Source organism: Chlorocebus sabaeus, chromosome 24, assembly GCF_047675955.1.
Source record: "Chlorocebus sabaeus isolate Y175 chromosome 24, mChlSab1.0.hap1, whole genome shotgun sequence".
NCBI classification, from domain to species: Eukaryota; Metazoa; Chordata; class Mammalia; order Primates; family Cercopithecidae; genus Chlorocebus; species Chlorocebus sabaeus.
Genome location: NC_132927.1, coordinates 33,040,242 through 33,064,106, shown reverse-complemented (window position 1 = coordinate 33,064,106; position 23,865 = coordinate 33,040,242). Strand labels below are relative to the sequence as shown.

At 37.3% G+C, this 23,865-nt stretch overlaps 1 protein-coding gene across 11 annotated transcripts in view; it reads right to left on the bottom strand.

Moving 5' to 3' along the window:
- Positions 1-23,865, bottom strand: part of TMEM260 (transmembrane protein 260) — a 63,691-nt gene that overhangs the window by 6,197 nt on the left and 33,629 nt on the right. For 9 of the 11 annotated variants that reach the window (XM_073011013.1, XM_073011015.1, XM_073011017.1 and 6 more), the window contains 9 exons: positions 21,791-21,874; positions 20,508-20,622; positions 19,033-19,202; positions 17,593-17,781; positions 16,056-16,227; positions 12,240-12,388; positions 4,350-4,526; positions 1,994-2,047; positions 453-543 (listed from right to left, as the gene is read on the bottom strand). In XM_073011013.1, the coding sequence (XP_072867114.1) occupies positions 453-543; positions 1,994-2,047; positions 4,350-4,526; positions 12,240-12,388; positions 16,056-16,227; positions 17,593-17,781; positions 19,033-19,202; positions 20,508-20,622; positions 21,791-21,874 (1,201 nt within the window). The remainder of the gene's footprint in view (positions 1-452; positions 544-1,993; positions 2,048-4,349; positions 4,527-12,239; positions 12,389-16,055; positions 16,228-17,592; positions 17,782-19,032; positions 19,203-20,507; positions 20,623-21,790; positions 21,875-23,865) is intronic. The other 2 variants (XM_007986776.3, XM_073011020.1) reach the window with 2 other exon arrangements.

Here is a 23,865-nt window from a genome sequence, read left to right as displayed (position 1 = left end):
AGCATGTAGAATCTTCAGGTCTCTCTCTGCCCTCTGCGTCTGCATCAGGTCTACTACTCTGACTCTCACCTGCCTGCTTCCCTTTCATGAGGACCTTTATGATTATGTTGGGCCCACCTGGATAATCTGGGATAACCCCTGTCTCAAGACCCCTAACTTAATCCCCCCCACCCCTGCTTCGTTACATAGGTAACATATTCATAGGTTGTGGAGATTAGGACATAGACATCTTTTTTTGGGTGGGAGGTATTATTCTGCTTACCAGAGCCATTTACTTTGGATATTATGATACAATTGAGGATTTGTTCATATGTGCTGCTTTATAACGCCCAAATTAAGAGGGAAATAAAAGAATAAAAATTCTAATGTGATATACCCTCTATCCATCCCGAACAATCACCATCACCTTCCCACCAAATATATCTATATCTATATATAAAAGTATAACATACGTCATATGCATGAGCGTAGAGTTGAGCTTTCACTTTAGAAGGCATGTGAGCAGTTTCTGCCAGGTTAAAGATGAAGAATGGTGTTTTCATCCTGGGGGTGGGGATAGGAACCTTCATTAAAATCATACAGTCAATTGCACATTCAGGGCTAAATCTTCCAGGCTTCTCCACTGATAAGGGATGTACAAAATTCTTTATTGTATTATTTTCAATTCTCTCATATTCATGGACATTTGCTCTGAACCAACAACAATCCCTCCACCAACCCGCCAAGATGCTGCATTCACACTAATGACTAAATCTTTTAGGAAAAAAGCCTACACTCGTCATCACTATTATACACTGTTCATCCTCCAAATGTACTTTATTGTTATGCAAGAGAAGCCAGGAAAAGGGAAACCTGCTGAGTTAGCCAACACATCCCTTAAGGTACCCATCATGAAGCTCATGCCATGTGTGCCCAGTTCTTCCAAGGTGACTAGACCCTTAGACCCCATGAACTCATCCAGGTTGTATTCAGAACACCAATTAAATCAATACCTGTGTAAATAATGACCTGCTTTCTTCTTTTATGTGATTTCTTCCCAGCTTTCCCACATTCAATCACAGTAAATTGTGCAAACATACGGTATATCTTTGATCTATATTTACAATCATTATTTTGCAGCTGTATTTCTTGACCACTATTTAAAAACCTCTTCGAACTTATGTAAGCTCTTTGTATCATAACTGTTCTCCGTGTACAGTCCCTGGCTCAGACTGGACATCAATACATTTTTGCTGAAGGAAACACTCCCTATGTACAAGATACTCCGTCTGCATTACTTAGGACTTTTACATTAAAACTTAGGCCAAAGTTTGTTAGTGTTATTATGATTTAAAAAAAAAAAAAACAATGACAGGAACCAAAAGAAGTTGCATCACTATGAAATGTTCCATACAGGACAGGATGACATCTCTCTTCTCTGAACTACAGGAAAGTATAGGCTCCATCAGATTAATATTCTAATCTCCTTTAACATGTCTGTCTGCTCATTAGACTATGCACTTCATGAGGGTAGGAACTGTGTCGTATTCATATGTGTAGCTTCAATGCCTAGCACGGTGCCTGGCCTCCAGTGAGTATTAAATAAGTGCTTAACTAATTAACAGGCACATTACAAATGGAGGCAAGATTGTAATGATGAATTTCTACTCAATCAATTACACTCACTTTAAGGCAAGAAAGCATAGGAGAGATGAGTGTTCCAGAGGCAGACAGATGTGAACTTTGGACTCCATCAATAGCAGCAGTGTGCCCTTGGACAAGTAGCCTTTCCACATCCAGTTTGTTCTTTTATTAAACAATAACCTCAGAGGTTATTGTGTGGATGAACTGAAATATTCACGTATGATTAGCACAGTGCCTCAAAAACGTAATTGCTCATAAATGTTATTTTCATTATCACTACTCACCCCTACTCTTGAAATTAAAACTGCCATAGGCTACTTCCCTGTCATATTAAAAATAGACTGCACACACAAAAATGTAGATTAGTCACCTCGCTTGCCACATTTCTTCATTGGCCACAGATTCCCAAGAAGATGGATCAAACCTGTAGTTACAAGAAAACAGTAATATTTTTCTGTCATCCACATTTTTTTTTTTTTTTTTTTTGAGAAAGAATTTTGCTCTTGTTGCCCAGGCTGGAATGCAATGGTGCGATCTCGGCTCACTGCAACCTCCACCTCCTGGGTTCAAGTGATTCTCCTGCCCTGGCCTCCCAAGTAGCTGGGATTACAGGCACCCGCCACCACATCCAGCTAATTTTTGTATTTTTAGTAGAAATGGAGTTTCACCATGTTGACTAGGCTGGTTTCGAACTCCTGACCTTAAGTGATCACCTGCTTTGGCCTCCCAAAGTACTGGGATTACAGGCGTGAGCCACTATGCCCAGCCATCATCCACATCTTTGCAAAGGATACATCATGACTGTTTTATCATCTGACAAGGCCAATAAGATGAATCTTGAAATACTGATAGTGATCAAATTAATAAACTTGTTCTCCTAAAAAAGTTGAATTATAAGGAAGTTTGGGTTTTGGTAAATATCTTTTTTAAAATTTTTAAAAATTATACTTTAAGTTCTAGGGTACATGTGCACAACGTGCAGGTTTGCTACATATGTATACATGTGCCATGTTGGTGTCCTGCACCCATTAACTCATCATTTACATTAAGTATATCTCCTAATGGTATCCCTCCCCCCTCCCCTCACCCCACCACAGGACCCAGTGTGTGATATTCCCCTTCCTGTGTCGAAGTGTTCTCATTGTTCAGTTCCCATCTATGAGTGAAAACGTGGTGTTTGGTTTTCTGTCCTTGTGATAGCTTGCTAAGAATGATGGTTTCCAGCTTCATCCACGTCCCTACAAAGGACATGAACTTATCCTTTTTTATGGGTGCATAGTATTCCATGGTGTATATGTGCCACATTTTCTTAATCCAGTCTATCACTGATGGACATCTGGGTTGGTTCCAAGTCTCTGCTATTGTGAATAGTGCTGCAATAAACATACGTGTGTATGTCTTTATAGCAGCATGATTTAGAATCCTTTGGGTATATACCCAGTAATGGGATGGCTGGGTTAAATGGTAGTTCTAGTTCTATCTTCTTAATCTGCATAATGAGCTCCCATGCCTCAAGAGAGCAAACAGAAGATCAATGGGAAGACACTGGAAGTATCTAGGGAGCCAGCCGTTCATAAGAACTATACGTTAGATGGCAACAGGGCAGAGGTGAAGTGTAGGTCACTCTATGGACAGAGGTAAGAGCTAAAGAGCTGTGACACAAGGGGATCAGCCTGAAGAGAAGGGACTCCTGGCTTGGAAAATCACTGCTGGAGCTTTGATGCTGCTCAAAGAACAATGGCCAAGCCATTTGATTTTTCTTTCTCTTAATTAAAAATTTTCTTACTATGTATATATTTGATGGAATGGGGATAGTGAGCAATGTTATGTACCGGTACTAGTTGTTCAGCTGTTCTTTTTCTTATGATGGCCGTAGAGTGCTTTGATCATCCATCTCTGGCTGTTATACAACAATGTGGTCTGTATTTGTGCATACTGACTTTTCAAAAAACCTTTACAGTATTTTAAAATATAATCTTGTCTGTTGCTCTTAACTTATAAGCAATAGGTTATATAATCTTTAAATAATTCATAATTTCAAAAGTAGGTATTGGAGGCACATTTCTTTAGATAGTGACTCTGTGTGAATGTGTGAAAGCAAGTAAAAGAATCGCTACTCCATAGGTAGAGCAGCCTAGATAGTGACTCATTTTCTGTATAGGAAACAGTAAACTCTATGTACAAATGCTTAAAGGAAGGCTAGTAATGCCTCTAAAACATAACCAGGTTGATGCCAAGAAACTCTGAAAACAAAGTTACTTAAAGCTGAGTCTTCCCTCACAGAGAAGTTATCTGCCATTCTTAAAGAAAAAAAAAGTGACAAGTTTGTGCAAATGGAAACTATCATAAGCAACAGAATGCCTTTTAAAGTTCAACTGCAGTTAATGAACCTCTTCCGCTTTTAGGGCAATGAGCTATAGGATGGTGGACGATGTAGCATTCAAAGACTTGGAGGTAGAAGGTGCCATCATCTATCCCCCATCATGGTATCCACACAACCAGCACCCTCTTCCCTCCACTCTCCCCACTGTTTTGTAAATAGGAGAACGAGAAAGACACGTTCTCTTTCTGTTGTATTATGGTATTCTGTGGGTAGCGAGTAACAATATTAACAATTAATAAAAAGTAAAACAAAAAAATTAAAAGGCATCTCAAAATGTAGTAGTTTTTTTGGGTACTCAAAACTGCTATGTTTATATGCATCAAAATGCAACTGCTCTTCATACCTTCCATATTCTTCAGTCCAGTTATAGATATTTTTTGTAAGTTTAATCCATTCCTCAGGGTTGAATACAATCTCCAAAGGAACTAATTTGTCACAAGACCCCCATGGCCAAAGTGAGTAGTTCTTTTTCCAGGTTGGGTCGCCTTCATGAATTCCTATGCAAACAAATGTTTCTTTTCTGTTGGAAGCAGAAAAATACATGATGTACTTAAAATTTAAAGTTCTAAATGTTAAGTAAATATAATTCATGAAAGATCATTTTTAGATTTTTTTTCCCAATATCTATTACCTATATGATTTTGGAAAAATTACTGAACTATCTGGGTCTAGTCTTCTCATTTGTGAAACAGGTACAACAAATATCTTTCAGAGCTGTTTAAGATTAATGAGATATCTGATAAAATTAAGTGTCAAAATATAATAGAGGCTGGACGTGGTGGTTCACACCTGTAATCCCAACACTTTGGGGCTGAGGTGGGAGGATCGCTTGAGGCCAGGGGTTTGAGACCGGGCTGGGCAACACAGTGAGATCCCCATCTCTATTTATTTAAAAAAAATAATAAAGTTCTAGTTCTGGAGAAGAAGGAATAACTACAGTCTACCTTGTCTCTCCCACTGTACACAACTTTAATTCCTGGACACAAAATATGTGGAGCAGCTATCTGAGGAGTCTGAAAAGTAAATGGTAGAAAGAAGATTGAGAAAAATGACCAGAATTAGACGTTCTACCACATTAGTGATAAGTTTACCATTTTTCTCCCACCATGTGGGAAAAAAGGAAGCTCAAAACTCAGAAGTATGTTTCAAATAAGGACAAAAAAAGCTCCAAGAAAAGTCCCCACATTTTTCTGTAGCCCAAGAAGTAGAAAAGGGGACTAAGGTTTGGAGACAGTGGAGGAAATCCCCCAGGTCTTTTTCCTTCTCTCCTTTCCCAGGTGCCAGGCAACACTGTGGCATTAGTGGAGGCAGCAGCATAGTGAGAGTAGCGGTGGGTTGGCAGGCACCCAAAACTTCTCTCTAGGCAGAGGCATTGTGGTTCCAAGAGTGTGGGGCAAATCTCCATTGCTTTTTGTCTCTCTCTGTCCTTCAGCCTGGCTCCAGATGCAGACACAGTCACAGGAAGGGCATAGCAGAAGAAAGAAATTAAAGCCCCAGCTTTCTGGCCAGAGAACCAAAAAGGAAGGCCCCAGCAAGGTGGAAAGTAATGGGATGACCACAGAAAGGAGAGAGATGAAGAGAGTAATTCCATAAAGTTGTATATAAGCTCCTTGCTTATCTCTGAGCTGAGCATGCACAGGTCTGACCCTAAACAGAGTTTGTAAAATTAACCACAGGGCAGACCACGACCCAGGTTCCAGACTGGGTACCCGGTAGTGTTACCATAGGTAGCTAGTCAGGATGAGCAGGGCAGGAGACAGCTCCCCTCCGTCCCACCCCAACCCCACCAGGAATTTCAGAAAACCATCAGGTGATGGTCAGACAGTTGTCACACTGCTTCTCTAAAATAGTAACTGGTCACAGCCAGCACCAGGAAAAGGCAGTTTCCCAATAGATAGAAACACCTGACACTGGTGATCAGCAACTTCCTGAAAAGATCTCAGGAACTGAACAAGTGGGCTCAAGCATGTGCACTAAGAGGCAAAATAGCAGAGTTTAACGGGTATATGATCTTCTAGGGCCATTCCACCAGTGAGGGAAGAACGCAAGTGAGCATGCATACAACTCCAGTAAACATACTGCAGAGTCTCTCTCTCTCTCTCTTTTTTTTTTTGAGACAGAGTCTTGCTTTGTAGCTCAGGATGGAGTGCAGTGGCACGATCTTGGCTCACTGCAACTTCCACCTCCCAGGCTCAAGCAATCATCCTGCCTCAGCCTCCAGAGTAGCTGGGATTACAGGCATGCACCACCATGCCTGGCTAATTTTTGTATTTTTAGTAAAGCCAGGGTTTTTCCATGTTGGCCAGGCTGGTCTTGAACTCCTGACCTCAGGTGATCCACTGGCCTCAGCTTCCCAAAGTGCTGGGATTATGGGCGTGAGTCACTGTGCCTGGCCCACAGTGCACATTCTCACCTCCCAAGTGCTAGCAGGCTATTGCACATCCAGGCAGCCCAACCCCAGGGAAGAATCAGGGGAGAAGGGACGCAAGACCTTAGAAGTATGCCAACATAGGAAACCCTGAGTCAAAGGTCAAATGCGGCAACTTGTCTTTCAAGTCGCCTGCTTGGCCTTCTTCCAAGTGTAGTTTCCTTCCTTTCACTTCTGCTTTAGAGCTTTTAATAAACTTACTCCTGCTCTAAAACTTGCCCTGATCTCTCCTTCTGTCTTATGCCCCTCAGTTGAATTATTTCTTCTGAGGAGGCAAGAATTGAAGTTGTTGCAGACCTCTATGGGTTTGCTGCCAGTAACTCAGACACTCGCCACCGGTAACAGTAGCAGACACATAGGATTGATCCAAATAGCACTGCAAATGCTTTGGAAACAGAACTGGTATTGGAACCACAGTTCACAGAAGGCAGGCCAGAATTTGAAAGCTGAGATTAACCTGGCCAAGGGCTTGCTAAACAAACAAACCAAAAAGTCATCATTCTCCTTGGGATTTAAATAAGACCCAAATACGCAAAATGTCCAGATACAATCCAAAATTACTCAGCATATGAAGAACTAGAAAAACCTCAACTGATAAGGGAAAAGAAAATCAATAGATGTCAATTCTAAGATGACACAAATGCTAGAATTGTCAGTCAAAGACTTTAAAACAATGATTATAACCATTGCCTAGAGAAGGGCAAATACTCTAGAAACAAAAGGAAAGATGGAGAAGCTCAATAAAAAGGTAAAATATATAAAAAGGAACCAAATGGCTTAATATAAGTTTGGCGAGACAGTATGTCAGGGAATTTGAAGACAGAGAGAGACAGAAAGATACAATTTAAACAAAAAAAGAAAAACATTGAAAAAAAGTACAGAGTTCAGGCATCTGTGGGACAATACCAAAAGGTCTAAATTCATTTCATCAGAGTCTCAGAAGGAGAAAAGAAACACTGTGAAACAGGAAAAATTATTTAAAGACATAATATATGGAAAGTTCCCAAATGTTTTGAAAGATACAATCTTACAGGTTGAAGAAACTTGGTGAACTCCAAACAAGTTAACTCAAAGAAATCCATGCTAAAATATATTATAATCAAACTACTGAAAACTAAAGACAAATAAAAAGTCTTGAAAATGGACAGAGAAAAACAATACATTTCACCTAGGGGAACAATTATTTGAATTACCATAGATTTCTACTTAGAAGCTACTACACAGGCCAAAGAAATGTAACTTACATTTTTTTTTTTTTTTTTTTTTTTTGAGATAGGGTTTTGTTCTGTTGCCTAGGCTGGAGTACAGTGGCACAATCATAGCTCACTGCAGCCTCAAACTCCTGGATTCAAACAATCTTCCCACCTCAGCTGCCCAAGTAGTTGGGATCACGGGTGTGCACCACCACAGCCAGCTAATTTTTTTTTTTTTTTGTAGCAACAGGGTTTCCCTATGTAGTAAAGGTTGGTCTTGAACTCCTGGGCTCAAGCAATCCTCCTGCCTCAGCCTCCCAAAGTGCTGGAATTACAGGCATGAGCCATTGTGCCCAGCCTAAAGTATTATTTTTAAATGCTGAAGAAAATAGTATTATCAACCCAGAATTCTATTTCCACAAATATTCTTCAAAAAAGAAGGTGAAATAAAGACATTTTTAGATAAAGGAAAACTAAGAGAATTCACTGTTAATAGTCTTGGTTTAAAAGAAATGCTTAAGGAATATCCTCAGAATGAAGGGAAATCATACAAGAGGAAAATGTGGAATATCAGGACCGAAGAAAGAACAACAGATCTGGTAAGTATCTGAATAAATATTGTAGACTATTTTTTTCTCTTAAGTTCTTTAACATCTGTATGACTACTGAAATAAAAATGACCCTATCTGACATAACATATAACACAAAAAGTAAAAGACTTATATGGTAGTAAGGTTTCCACATTCTGCTTGAAGTGGTAAATTATTACTCCTACGTAGACCATGAAAAGTTAAGTGTGGATGCTGCAATCTCAACAGCAACCAACTTCAAAAAAAACTAAACAACAAAAACTTTACCAAGCGATACAGTAAAAAATCTCAATAGACATTTTAAAAAGAAATACAAAAAGTCAGCCAGGCACAGTGGCTCACACCTGTAATCCTAGCACTTTGGGAGGCCAAGGCAGGTGGATCACTTGAGGTCAGGAGTTTGAGACCAGCCTGGCCAAAATGGTGAAACCTCCGTCTCTACTAAAAATACAAAAATTAGCTGGGCATGGTGGCACATGCCTGTAATCCCAGCTACTTAAGAGGCTGAGGCAGGAGAATCGCTAGAACCTGGGAGGCAGAGGTTGCAGTGAGCCAAGATTGTGCCACTGTACTCCTGCCTGGGTGACAGAGTGAGACTTCGTCTCAAAAGAAAAAAAAAAAAAAAGAAATACAAAAAGTCAATTAATCTAAAAAAACACAATAAAATAGTAGACATACATGTAAGCATATCAATATTTATATTAAATGCAAATGGTCTAAACACAGCAATTAAAGATAGAGATATCTGAGATAGTAAAACAAGACTCAAATATATACTGTCTATAAAACACCCATTTTAAATATGATACAGGTTGGTTAGAAACAAAAGGATGAAAAAGATAAACCACAAAAACATGAATTAAGTTAAATCCAATAAAAAACCCCAGAAGATTTTTTCCTTTGGTATAGACAGAGAAAAGTGCAAATATAATGCAATGAAGAAAGGATAATCTTTGTAGCAAAGAGTATGAGGACAATTTGATATCCAAACACAAAAACAAAACTACAGAACTCATAGAACAAAACATGAGAAAATCTTTGTGACCTGGCATTAGGCAAAGAGTTCTTAGATATGATACCAAAAATATAATTCATAGAAGAAAAAAATTGGATTTGAATTTCAAAGAAATAAAAAAGTTTTGCTCTGCAAAAGACACTTGTAAAAGACAAGCAACTAACTGCGAGACAATATTTACAAACTGCATATTTGACAGAGGTTGTGTACCTAGAACATATACAGAACTTTCAAAACTCAACAATAAGAAAACAAACAACTCAATCCCAACCCTATGCAGAAAAACATACTCACACACAAACGTAGATGAACGTTTATAGCAGCTCTACGTATAAATGCCCCAAACTGGAAACAACCCAACTGTCCTTCAATGAGTAAATGGATAAACAAACCACAGTACATCCATACAATGAAACATTACTTAGAAACAAAAAGAATGAACTATCGATACACACAGCAACTAGGATGGTTCTCAAAGGCATTACACTAAGTGAAATATACCAATATCAACAGGTTACATACATACTTTGATTCTATTTATATGACATTCAGGAAAAGGTAAAGCTATAATGATGAAGAACAGATCAGTGGTTGCCAAGGTTAGGCCTGAGGGGACAGTATGGCTATACGGGAGCAGCACAAGAAAGTTCACGGAATCATGGACTGCTCTGTGTCCTGACTGCTGTGGTGGTTACACAAATGTACACATGTGTTAAAATTCATAGAACTGTATACCACACCCCCTAAAAAGAAAAGTAAGTATTACTGCTTGTTAAAAATAAAATAATAGGTGCTCACTAAACATTAGCTAGCTTCCTTTCAGAGGTACACATTTAGATAACTTTCATGTGATGATGGTCCATCCCTTTGAGGGGAAAAAAAATCTCTATCACATGCCTTTAAATAATGCATGTCCTTTGACTTAGTAATTTTACTTCTGATAATCGATGCTAATAATTTAAAATTCTGCCCCTCCACAAAAAAAACCTACATATACAAAGCAGTTGTTGTAGGTATACATTTATTATAGTTAAAATTAGATACCATGTTAAATATCTCCTAATGGTTTTATTCACTTATTATTTTTAAATTACAGTACATGTATTTACAAACAGTTTGTAAAAACGTAAGGAAATTGTTTTATGATAGTAAGTATAAAAAACAGGACACTTATGCTTTCACCTTTGTAAAACATATGCATTTTTTATATGTGTGTTGTTTCTGAGTGACTAGGACAATGTTTTCTTCTAGTTTTAAAAAAAATTTCTCATTCTGTAACAAACACATGCAACTTTTACAATTAAAAACTATTTAAAGAACTGATATTAATAAGTCATATTTATGCAGTGATCTTTGTTAGTCAAAAATATTAACAATAAAACTTTATGGGGCAGAATGTTCATCATCATTGTATATTATAATAGCAAAAGTCTAGAAACAGAGAGAATATCCCAAAAAATCGAATATTTGTTACATTATTATGCATCTTATGAGAATATTAGCCAAAAATGACAATAATATACATGGGGAAATGCTTATGATATAATGGTAGGTTAAAAAAAATTGGACAGATAATGATATCTCAGCTATCTATAATACAGTATGTATTGAGTATGTGTATTTTAAAAATAAGTCATTCATGTTAAAGATGAGTGGAATCCAACAATATTTATCAAAATACTAACAGCATCTGTCCTTGGGAGACAGACGATACTGATCATCTTTACACTTTTCTGTGTTGTTTAAGTTTCCTCAAAGAACATATGACATTTCCATCATATTGTTCTTGGAACATTTTGGACATGCAGTTTTTATTTTAAAAATGCTGAATGAATGTCCCCAAACAGAATTAACGGCTTCCCATCCATGCTGCCAGAATACTTGGCATATGTTGTCAGTTAAATTATCTATCTGTTCAGTAAACACCTACTGAGCATTTACTATGTCTGACACTTTACAAGGCATTGATAGTATAGAACTTATCCCACCAAATTATGGCTAGTCGTATTCACATCTATGTATGTACACAACTAGATTGTGTTCTACTTGGATTTGTAACTGAACCTCATTCATCTTTCTACTGCCGGAGCCTAATACAAGTTGTAACGCAGTAGACATTCAGTAAACGCTTGTGGGATTGAATTCTTGAAAATTCACAAAAATGCCAATCTGGGGATGTTAATGGTTCCTAATATTTTATCTAGAATAGAATAAATGTTACTCTCACAGCACATTTATACCCATTACTTTCGTTTACTCCATGAGCCACATAAACTTCAGGCTCTAAACACCCAAAATACCACATTATTATGTTCTTAGCAAGGGATAATTTAACTTCGGGATTTACAAAGACATTCTGAAGTCTTCTTTATAAGAAAAAAGAAATCATGAAATAAGTGTTTCTTCTTCAAGCTCTGGACAATCTTAAGCACTTCATAGCAGAAGAAATGTTCAACACTATACCACTGGGGGAATTATTTATTCTTGACCTAACTACAAATAATTTTATGTTCTCAAGTATAGAATTCACAATTCTCATATTTTATCTCAGCTAGCATAAACTACATGTTTTTCTTATTTATAAAAATGTCTTATCCTTTATAAAAATCTTTAAGCTATTTTTATACACTGATTATTCCTGAAAACATTTGCTTTACACTTAAAAGGGGGACCATAGTGTTGATCGGGGGAACTATAATTGCTTGCCATCCACCTGCAATGATTTCAAGTAGGCAGGCACATCTCCAATTTCTGTGAATTGTACTAAGATCTTATTTGCTGTTCTTGCTAATCTGTCTTTATTTTTCCTTTACCCAAAACAATAACATTTATTTCTGCCTGGCCTTATTTATGCACAGATATTCAATTTAATTACAAAGATAATCTCACCAGTGACAGGGAAATAGGTATAGAAAATTGGTCTTTTGGATGAGGCACAGCTGCTACAGAAACAATTTCAGAAAAGCTTAAGATTTTAGAAAAGCTATTACACAAAAAGAATGCTTACTGTTTATTTACTTCAAGAAAATGATAAAGATTAAATGTGACCATTCCACTAGGTAATATTCCTTCCACAGGATTCCACCGGTTCCCAGGAAAGTTGACACCTGGCAAGTGCTTTGCCATCTTGGGTAAATACCACTCATAAGTCATCATCTGCCAGAAAAGTCACACAGGATGTCAGACTTTTAATATATTTCTTAAAAAGAATCAAGTTTATCGAGTAATGGCAAAAACCTAAATTACTTTTGCACCAATCTAATACATATATAATTGAAAAATATAAGCACAACTGAGAATGTGGTAATGATTACTTTTTTAGTGATGTAAACCTTGGATTTTATTATGACTATCATCAGTCACATCAGTACCTTCTTCCAATTAACCTCCCACATTTGATTCCCCAGAAGGATCTTCCCCCATTCTAATACCTAGAGCAGGAGCCCCCAAACTGGGCTGCACAGCAGGGGCCAGCATTACTGCTGTGCTCTGCCTCCTGTCAGATCAGTGGCAGCATTAGATTTTTCACAGGAGCGTCAACCATTGTGAACTGCACATGTGAGGGATCTAAGCTACATGCTCCTTATGAGAATCTAATGCCTGATGATCTGAGGTGGAACAGTTTCATCCCAAGACCATTCCCCACCCCCACCCCCAACCCCCAGTCTGTGGAAATACTGTCCTTCATGAAACCGGTCCCTGGTGTAAAAAAGGTTGGGGACCACTGACCTAGAGAACGTGCATTCAACTTTAAGAACCAGTGTAAATATCACTTCCTTTGATGCCCTCCTCTGTCTCCACAGCCAGAATGGCATGCTCCTCTAGTACTTTGTACTCACCTCTATTAGAGCCTGTTCCTCATCAGACTGTGAGCTCCTAGAGAAAAGGCACTGTATTTTTTCATCTCTGTGTCTCTGCACCTAGCACATCGGCTGGCATAGAATAGTTCTCACATTTATTATTATTTTGAGATAGTCTTACTCTGTCACCAAGGCTGGAGTACAGTGATATGACCTCGGCTCACTGTAAGCTCCGCCTCCTGGGTTCAAGCGATTCTCCTACCTCAGTCTCCCGTGTAGCTGAGATTACAGGCACGTGCCACTATGCCCAACTAATTTTTGTGTTTTTGGTAGACACGGGGTTTCACCATGTTGGCCAGGCTGGTATCGAACTCCTGGCCTCAAGTGATACACCCGCGTTGGCCTCCCAAAGTTCTGGGATTACAGGCATGAGGCACCACGCCTGGCCAGTTCTCAAATTATGTTTGCTGAAGTTGAAATGCCTTTGATGGCCAGACTAGACAACCTAGACAAAATAGCCATTATTTTATTCATTAAAAAAAACAAGTATGCTCATCTATAATGAATAAGATATAACCCCTGCCCTGGAGAAGCTCAATCATGTAATAATCTGGGCCTCAAAGTTAAAAACTCTTTTGGCATTTCAAATTATCTAAATTTATTAGCAGCCCTGTATTAATTACATATCCTTACACGTTTACACATTCTTTTGATTTAAATAATTTACTTATATTAGAAAAAATCATTTTACTTAATTCTATACTTAATACATACCTAACTCTATACTTTGATATGTATCCATTCCCTCTTTTTAAAGAAGAGACTCCCATTTATACCACCAAAGCTTTGTTATGTTTGGATATCATCATTTGAGAAATTGTGCTTATGTTTTACTTGTCTTATATATTTAACTAGCAAATGACAAAGTAATTTTAATCTAAGTCCAAACTGTAAATACCCAGAAAAATACTTACTGAATTAGGCTTTATTGCCCAATAGTTCCAGTTCTGGAGGATATTAACATTAATTACATACCCACTGTGTGCTATGGACTTTATTGTTCCTCCTTTAATTCTCATAATAACCTTGCTATGTGAGAATAACTGTATCAGACACTGTTGATTGCCCACTCCACAGTGAATACCTTCTTCTTTTTCACTAATGCAATCTTGATTTTGATCAGGTAGCTCAGGCTGCAATGTTTTCAGTCTAGTCGTTCTCCTTTGCTAATGAGCAGTTTAGGTGTGAGTATATGACTCAGTATGGGTCAGTGGGGCCTGAGTGGAGGTCTGCTGAGGGACTTCTGGGGCACATGTTATTCCCAGTAAATAGAGAGGGAGACACCCAGAAGAAGCACCGTGCTTTGTTTTAGGTTGTGATGTTTGGAACTGGGCATCCATCCTGTGACTGGGAGGGAAAAGTCAAGAGAATGGCAGAAAAGCTGCCTCAGAAACTGACGTCCCTGAACTGCTCATATTATGTTAGATAGGTGATCCTAACATCACCTATCTCCAGACTGCTTGTCATGTGAGGCTAAAAACTCAGTAATTTCAGTCAGATATTCTGTTTCTTGCATTCAAATGCATCCTAACTTATATAATGATGACTTACATTTCATAAATAAGGAAACAGAAGCTCTGAGAGGAAAAATCATTAGCCCCAAGTCACACATCCAGGAAGTGACAGAATGAGGACTTGAGTTTAGGTCTAATTCACTTCCTAATCCATGCTTCTCAACTACAGTAGCTGACATCCTAAACAGTGTTTAAAATCATAGTGTGGAACCACGTTATTAACGAATAACCTAGCTTTTGTCAGAAACTAGACTGAAGATCAAATTAATCAATCGGCATCCATGATATAAATGCAACTGCTTCTTAAAATGTAAAACTGTATATTTACGAACCTGTTCAAAGTTTTCTCCAAAAATTATAATTATTCATTAATTCAATAAAATGCATTCAGTACTATGCCTAATAATTTATTCAACTGAATTCATCATATTATTCTTTTAAGATTAAGAATTTCTCTTTTCCTAATGACTGCTCTAAAAACACCAGAGACAGGCTTCTTCCCTTTTACGAATCTATGGCTCAAATAATAAATCTTACAGTTTAAATAGTTCTTCAATGAAAAATAAAATGTTTTCATAGCCCTCAAAATTTTCACAAGTCCTCTTTTAATATATTTTTGTCATAGCATTAACAAAGTTTATATAACAATTCTATAGCGTAATTATGGTTAAAAATTTCTATTTTGAGTAAAATGTTTACTTACCTACAGTATGATTTATTTCATATTCAATATAATTTATTTTAATCCCTGGACCAATGGGCAAGGTAAATTCGAATGGTTGAGTTAGCTGAACATAAAATAACAATTTTTTTTTGAGACTGAGTCTCGCTGTGTCACCTAGGCTGGAGTACAGTGGTGCAATCTTGGCTCACTGCAAGCTCCGCCTCCCAGGTTCACACCATTCTCCTGCCTCAGCCTCCCGAGTAGCTGGGACTACAGGCATGTGCCACCATGCCCGGCTAATTTTTTGTATTTTTAGTAGAGATGGGGTTTCACCGTGTTAGCCAGCATGGTCTTGATCTCCTGACCTCATGATCTGTCTGCCTCGGCCTCCCAAAGCGCTGGGATTACAGGCGTGAGCCACTGCGCCCGGCCTGAATGTAAAATAACAATTTAAAAATAGATTTACAACACAACGAACACTTTTATGGTTTGTCACATGAACGAGAGACCTAAAATATTATGACTCTAACATGAAACACATGAATTCTTAAAACATTCAGTTTAAATGTTTTTAAACGGGAAGCAACTAGTGTGACTTACGCTATTAATTAAAATAAAAAAACAAATATGCTCATATATATTCTACCTAACATGTAAAATGTCATATATATTCTACCTAACAGTGATCATGAAAATGGTACCCACCATTTTAAAAAAGATGTTTTTTCCAAAACATATGTTTTTAAATCATTGCTATATTCTAAGTATATGTTTCATATACTTACTTCCTGATCCACTAATGAAATGTCAGGCCTCAACCCCTCACAGTAATGCATGTAACGGAGAGAATTTCCTGGCAAATCTCCTCTCAGTAAGATAATTGCATCATGAGGCATAGAGGTGAGAAGGTTCTTTGCGAATTTATCAATCACATAGTTGGTCCTTTGGTCACAAATGCTAAATAAAAGGGTCCAAAAAAATTAAAATAGCAACACTTTGCTACAGTTTTAACAAGACTAAGCTTATTTTCTATGCCATTCTTTTCCCATCATAAATAAACATTTAGTGTTTCAATATATTCTAAAATAATACATATATCTGAAGAAAGAATATTATCGTCTGATAAGCAGCAGCTAATTGTGCAACTGAAAAAAAAAAACAGTCTACTGCTTACTTCTGGAGTTTATAATCACCCCCACAAAGAGGGAATCAGTACACAAGAACAGGTCCTTTTTCCCCCTAAGTGCAATCCAATTTTATTTTTAGAAATTAAGATTTCTGATTCCACTTGGAATTTAAGGCAATTTTATGTTAACTCCATTTACTCAAAGGAACTTTCAGAAATGCAAAAGGAAATCTGCCCATTTCTGACTTGAATTTGTATGACATTTGTATGATTTTCTTGCATGTAGTTGATCCTTTCCACTTCTCCCCTCCTGTGTTCCTCTCTGCCTTTGGAGATCAAGAAATTGCTAGGGGATGAGACCAATGAGAAGCAAGGGGAGGAAGAGTTTCCTGAGTTGTTTACTTCTCTCCAGGCATTATTTGCTATTGCCAATAACTTCATCCTTTTCAAGAATGAAGTGAACTTTCTAACTTCAAAGAAAAACTGCCATGAGTTCTAAGAGCATTCTATGAAAAAAGAAAAAGACGACAAAACAGTAATTAGTAATAAAAAATGAGACAAGCAATGTCCTTTCTGTTGTTATCAGGTCCATTACATTTGACGGAGCTGAGAAACACAGCCTAAAGTTGAATACCTGGGTTAGTATCACAAAGCAAAGGAACACCTCTAGGAACAGAATACTATCCCTGCCTTTGTAATCGATGTAAAAATTACTGTTTCCTACCTGCTTCCCTATGTTGCAGAGTGATGAGGCACATTTTGCCATCTAGCAAAGGTGCTACATATTCCATTCCCCTGGGGCAAATGAAAAAAATCAAAACAAGATAAAAACACCTAGCCTGTGCAAACACGTCTGGGGTCGAACCTGGACTGCCCAAATGGCCTGAGCCAGGAGATGACTGGGATAAGAAAAGGCTGGGAAACACACTGTGAGCTTGGTGCACCTGCTTGAGCTAGCGATGATGTTGTGTCCAGGACATGCAGCCCCTTCTCTCAAGGCCTCCTGCTGGCCTTCCTAACACCAGCTCTACCCCAGTATTATAAAGAACAATGTTGTGTGTTTTTCTTTAACTTTTATTTTAGGTTCAGAGGTACATGTGTGGGTTTGTTATTTGTTATACAGGTAAATTCGTGTCACAGGGTTTGTTACAGATTATTTCGTCACCCAGGTACTAAGCCTGGTACACAATAGTTACTTTTTTCTGATCCTCTTCCTCCTCCAAGCCTCCACTCTCAAGTAGGCCCCAGTGTCTGTTGTTCCCCATCTTTGTATCCATGAGTTCTCATCGTTTAGCTCCCACTTGTAAGTGAGAAGATGCAGTATTAGGTTTTCTGTTCCTGTGTTAATTTGCCAAGGATAACGGCCTCCAGCTCCATCCATGTTCCTAAAAAGGACATGATCTCATTCTTTTTATGGCTGCATAGTATTCCATGGTATACATGGACCACTTTTTCTTTTTCCAATCTGCCACTGATGGGCATTTAGGTTGACTCCATGTCTTTGTTACTGTGAATACCACTGCAATAAACATTTGCATGCATGTGTCTTTATGGTAGAAGGATTTCTATTCCTTTGGGTATATACCCAGTAATAAGATTGCAGGGTTGAATGGTAAGAACATTGGTTTTTAAAGTTAAGTTAAAAGAGAAAATTTAATCCTTTAAAATAATACCAGTTAAATCTCACTATAGCAAAATTCTAAGGGACTCTCTCTTCCAGTTCCATAATGTGTACTTGATATTGCTGGAAATAAACAAACTATAGTCTAAGACTTAGACATCTTTATGTTAGACTGAGATTCTTATTATAATGGTTATTAAACAGATTTGGAAAAATACATGTAATAGTAATAATATATGAGTTAAGAAACTTTGGAACTTAATTTAAAAATAATTAAAGCTGGTGTAGTGGCTCACACCTGTAATTCCAGCACTTTGGGAGGCTGAAGAGGGAGGCTTGCTTGAGACCAGGAGTTCAGGACCAGTCTAGGCAACATAGTGAGACCTTGTCTCTACAAAAAAAAAAAAAAAGAAGAAGAAAGAAAAAAGGCATGCCAACGGTGGCATGTGTCCATAGTCCCAGCTACTGAGGAGGCTGAGGCAGAGGACTGCTTGAGCCCAGGAGTTCAAGGCTGTAGTAAGCTACAATCATGCCACTGTACTCCAGCCTAGGGGACAGAATAAGACCTTGTCTCAAAAAAAAAAAAGTAATATTTAGTACTACAGAGTAAACTGGACATAAAGGGAAGCATAAAGTGAATTATTTTAGGGTATACAAAAAACCCTAAATCATTTTACTCTCCATCTAAGTGGTATTTTAGGTCATGGAATTTTACCTATACTAGGGATTCTAAAAGTATTTCTTGGGTTCTTTAGAGAAAAAGATACAAATAGTCTACACGCACCACCTAAACCCTTGTTTGCAATGGCCTGAAACCATACATCGCCCATACTAAGATTCTGGTTCAGAAGGTTTAACAACCCTAAAAGCTAAAGAACTACTGCATTCAACCAAGCTGTCTCACTTTGAGTCCTGAAAACCAGTAGAAGTTAAAAATGAAATAAAGTGTTAGAATCTAAATATTCAGGTATCTCTGGCTTGACAGCTACTTTTCATAAAAATAACCATGTGTTACCTGTAATTAGAATATATTTGGTAAACTACAAAAAGAGTTGCAGAAAGCCATGCCAGACACTGAAGCCCATTGCTATTCAGCACTCTGTTAGTCTCAGACACAACTGCAGCCAAACCAATGCCAGCGAGGACGGCCACTACCGCATTGCTCTGCATCCAGAATCGTTCCACCTGTGAAAGAGACAAGCAATCAGTAGGTCCAGTTGACTAGTTTATGCTATCAGTCAGCTACTTATATATTTTTAAAATACACTGCCTGCATTTAGTTGTGTGTGCCTATTGTCATTCAGGTTTTGTTAACTGATTTCCCCAATCCAAACCCAGGTCATTTCATTTTTCTATTTTCAAACATTCTTCCTTCCCAATTTGACAAGTGCATCTCCCTTTTTAGATCCACACATTCATTTCAATACTGTGGGTTCGTCTTGAACTCCAGTAATACACAGGCTGAAGGAGTTAGAGAATGCTTTTGCTTTCCTCCTGATATTTCCTTCCACAGGGAGAAGTTCCACTGTCCTGGCCTCTCTCTGACCCTTCATGTATTTCCTCCTGTAGGATGTAAGGACTTATCCAACTGGGGAGTTTGGGAGCTAGGACTGGACCTGCAGCACCCTTTCTTTTCCTCTCACTTTCTCCTGGAAGTGAGCTACCCACAGCAAGCACCTGTCCAGGTCCAGAGTCTATCTCTGTGGCACGAGTTGGGTGGGGAAGACATGGGAAGAGGCTTGACCTCCACAGTACTGCCTATGACTAGTGGGTAAATCTGTCTATTCTGGGATGCTGGAAGAGGAAGCCCCCTTGGCTACAGATATAAGCCACATTTTCCAATCTCAGTATTACCAGATTAAAAGTGATTCTCCCACCCGTTGTACTGTGTTACCTTGTTTCTCAATTGATTCAGAACTCAGGTGATCAAGTAGGGTATTATTTATTAGGCTTCCTAAACACACACACACACAGACCACTCAGTTTCAGCTGTCAAAAAAGAGCTATTGACATTTATAGAGATTCTATTATAAGTAGAAGAAATACTCTAATCTCAGAGACTGCTGCCAAAGAAAACAGAAACATGGTTGCTCTTTTGCCTAGGCCTCAGACTGGGTAGGTAAGAAATAAGGATATATGTTGTTAAGTGCCCTCAATTATAATTCATATTTCTTTTGCTATTAAAAAAATTCCAGGAGAAATGCAGTTGTACCTATATTTGCAAGCACACACACACACAATGACTGACTTAAATCTACTTTACATTCATTTTTCTATTTAACAACTGTGTTAATGAAACAATGCATTCTTTTTATCCTAAAAAGAGGCCTTAGCTGTATTGGCTCAATAATTTAACTTTGATTTATAAAACTGTATATAAAATTTTAACTATTCCTTAAGTAATTTGCTCTTCTACAAGATTTATGAAATGCAAATTGGTACATTCTTCACAAACTTTCTGGTGAAAGGATATATCTAAGTAAAACTTACCACACCCATGAAAAGTGGTTTTGAAATATCTAAATTTGCTCTCCAAGCAAAGAACAATGAATAAATGCAAAACATCCCAGTAAAAAGCCATACTAATGATGGATTCTGTCGGTCCCTACAAAAAATAATAAAAATATGTCTAAAATATTTATATACATGAATGTCAAATATAATATCACAGAACTTTAAACTATTAAATCTATAAAAACTTTCCATTTTTAACTAGAAGCAAAGAGAGATCTTGGTTTTTAAAATCTGAGTTGAAACAACCAAAATATAGTAATAAACTCGAACTACAACCTGGGACTACACAGTAAAGGATATAAAGCTAACATTCACAGAAGAAATGCAAACTACTAATTTTGTTAAATTTCAGAAGTGATCAAATATAGGCAAAATACAAATATTTTCATGCTTGAAATAATAAAGATTTAAGAACAATAAATCTCAATGTTGGTGTGAATGCAGTGGTATGACAATATATGTTAGTATAATCCTTCAGAAAAGTTAATTTGATAATATTTTTATTAGAAGCCTTAAAATATTAATAATCATTGACTCAGTTATTTGTCATGCAGGCATAAATCTTTAAGCAATAACCAGAAATGTAAATAAAGATTAATCCATAAAAAATGTTTTGGTATTACTTATAATAGTGGAAAAAGTGGAAGCAATCTAAAGAGTTCTCAATAGAAGAACAGTTAAATTAATTCTCCTATGGTCATAGGATGTTCTATTACACAGACATTTAAATGATTTTAAGTATTTTTATAGTATGAAAAAATGTTCACAATAAAATGTTGAAGTGTCAAGTAAACAAAACTATAGATACTTGTACAAATATATATTTACATACAAATACATACATTCAACAGACTAGATCATAAATGAATAAATTAATGGAGATTTACAGTGCTACATTTTCCAGGGTTTCTTTTGTCATCAGGGATTACTTTTATCATCAGAGGAATTTAAATAATAGCTTCTTTTTAAAATCAGCAATAATAATCGGTTATGGCAGAGTAAGGAAGCAAATCTGAAGTTTAGGACATCAAATGACTGCCTACTTAGACAGTAATATAATGCTCAATTTCTTGAAATCATTGATTTAGAATCAGAGTAAAAGTAAGAAAGCAATACATATTTATTTTAATAGATAGCTAGGAGAGTCATTTATTTGGAGTATAAAATAATACTGGCAATGTCCTACAGTGACATACTGAAAACATTAATTCAATTCATGAACATAGAAAAATAACAGGAAAAGGAATTGTATTACTTACTTTCTTACTAAACATATATTTGCACAAACTGCAAGGGCTTGGATGTTGAATGAGAGTTCGGTCCTCATATTTGTTACTTGAGAACTGCAAAAAACAACCTAACTTATTGTTGGCAGGAAACAAATTTCATTAATTCCAAGTAAAATATTCCTTGTAGGATACATTTGATTATACACTGGGCTTGGGTCAGATTTTCAAATTGTATCTTTTAAAGTTGGAAGAAAAAGTGCAATAGAAAGAGTTAAATAGTTCCAAGATGTTTTCCAATGGTAACATTTGGTTACCAACTTACGTAATTTGGAATAGAATCAGAACACATAATTTTTCTGTATTTTTGATATTGGTATACTGCATAGAATATCCACGACTGGTTTGATAGGAAGCTGTTTGAAATGAATTTCTGAACTTTTTTCTGTTGGCAGTGTAGACATGGCCTCTAGTGATTTAGCAACTAATAACACAATTAATTCAAATAGCTTTCTGGAGATCTAATATGGAGAAAATAAAGGCCATGAGAGAGAATTCTCAGCCATTCTTTTGTGGGTTATCTTTTTCCTTAAATGGTTTCCTTGTTTTCTATATCATTTGTTTTGGTTCAAAAAACATTTAAGCAATCTCAGAGAAATGTATTATTCTTTTTCCTACAAATAAACTACATTTTTCCATTAACTCATATGCATTTTCAGTTATTATGTGAGTTCTAAAATAGCTTCTGCTCTAGCTGTCTCCAATTTTTAAAAAAGAAATGACTCTATACATCATCTCAAATAACTTTCTTCTCCCTACCGGCAATTTTACTGGAGAAAATGTGATACCATAATTATGGAAACCATACAATGTGTATTTTACTAATGAAGACTCATCTACTATGAGAAGACGTCCTTACTCATTTTCAAATACACTTGAAAAATTGATTCCAGCATGAGGCCCATTTCAAACCATTCTTCAAAAGGAATGAAGTCAGTCTCAAAATTAATTCTTGGAGATCTATTGCTTAAGTGTAAGCGCTAAAAGATGGTCACTGCCTAAGGTTAGATTCAATAATTTCCTTGTACAGGATTGCAGTTTAGAGATATGCATGGGGAAAAAATTTAATTTGCTTGACTGGAAAATGGTAGATGATTAGCTTCTATCATTTTGAAGGATTTTCTCATAAGTTAATTATCAGTTGCCTTTTTCAACATTCCTGCCCACCTGAAACAATTAAAGACTAGAAATTCTCATTCAGGGAGTGCTAAGATTATGCCTTCATTCTACATGACGACTTGGTCCACACAAAAGTGTGGGTGTGAGTGGTCATCACTTTTGTCAAGTCTTTTTTCTGGGTATACAGCCTGCTATTATTTTAATGTGAAGGAGGCTGTTAAGGGTCTCAATAGATGACTTTTATGTGCAACTAATAACAGTTAGACATATGGTCTAGGATTACTCTCTAGCGTTCTTTGGAGTTCATGTAGGATTTGCTAAGGCAAAATATAACAGCTATCCTTAATGCTATAACAATCTCTGGAAGGTTGATAGAAAAGGGCAGGCAGTGAGTCCTGCATGGAGCAAAGCAGAATAAAATGAAAGCTCAGAGACATTGATATGACATATGACTGTCTTTATCTTTATTTTATTTATTTATTTATCGAGACAGGGTCTCACTCTGTTGCCCAGGCTGGAGTACAGTGGCATGATACGATGAGGACTCACTGCAGCCTCGACCTCCTGGGCTCAACTGATCCTCTCACCTCAGCCTCCTGAGTAGCTGTGACTACAGGTGCATGCCACCATGCCTGTCTAATTTTTTTTTTTTTCAATTTTTTTTTTTTTTCCAACCAGGCTGGTTGTGTTAGCTCACTCCTGTAATCCCAGCACTTTGGGAGGCCAAGGCAGGTGGATCACTTGAGGCCAGGAGTTTGAGACCAGTCTGGCCAACATAGCGAGACCCTGTCTCTACTAAAAATACAAAAATTAGCTGGGTGTGGTAGCACGTACCTGTAATCCCAGCTACTCAGGAGGCTGAGGTGGGAGGATCGCTTGAACCCGGGAGGCGGAGGTTGCAGTGAGCAGAGATCTCACCACTGCACTCC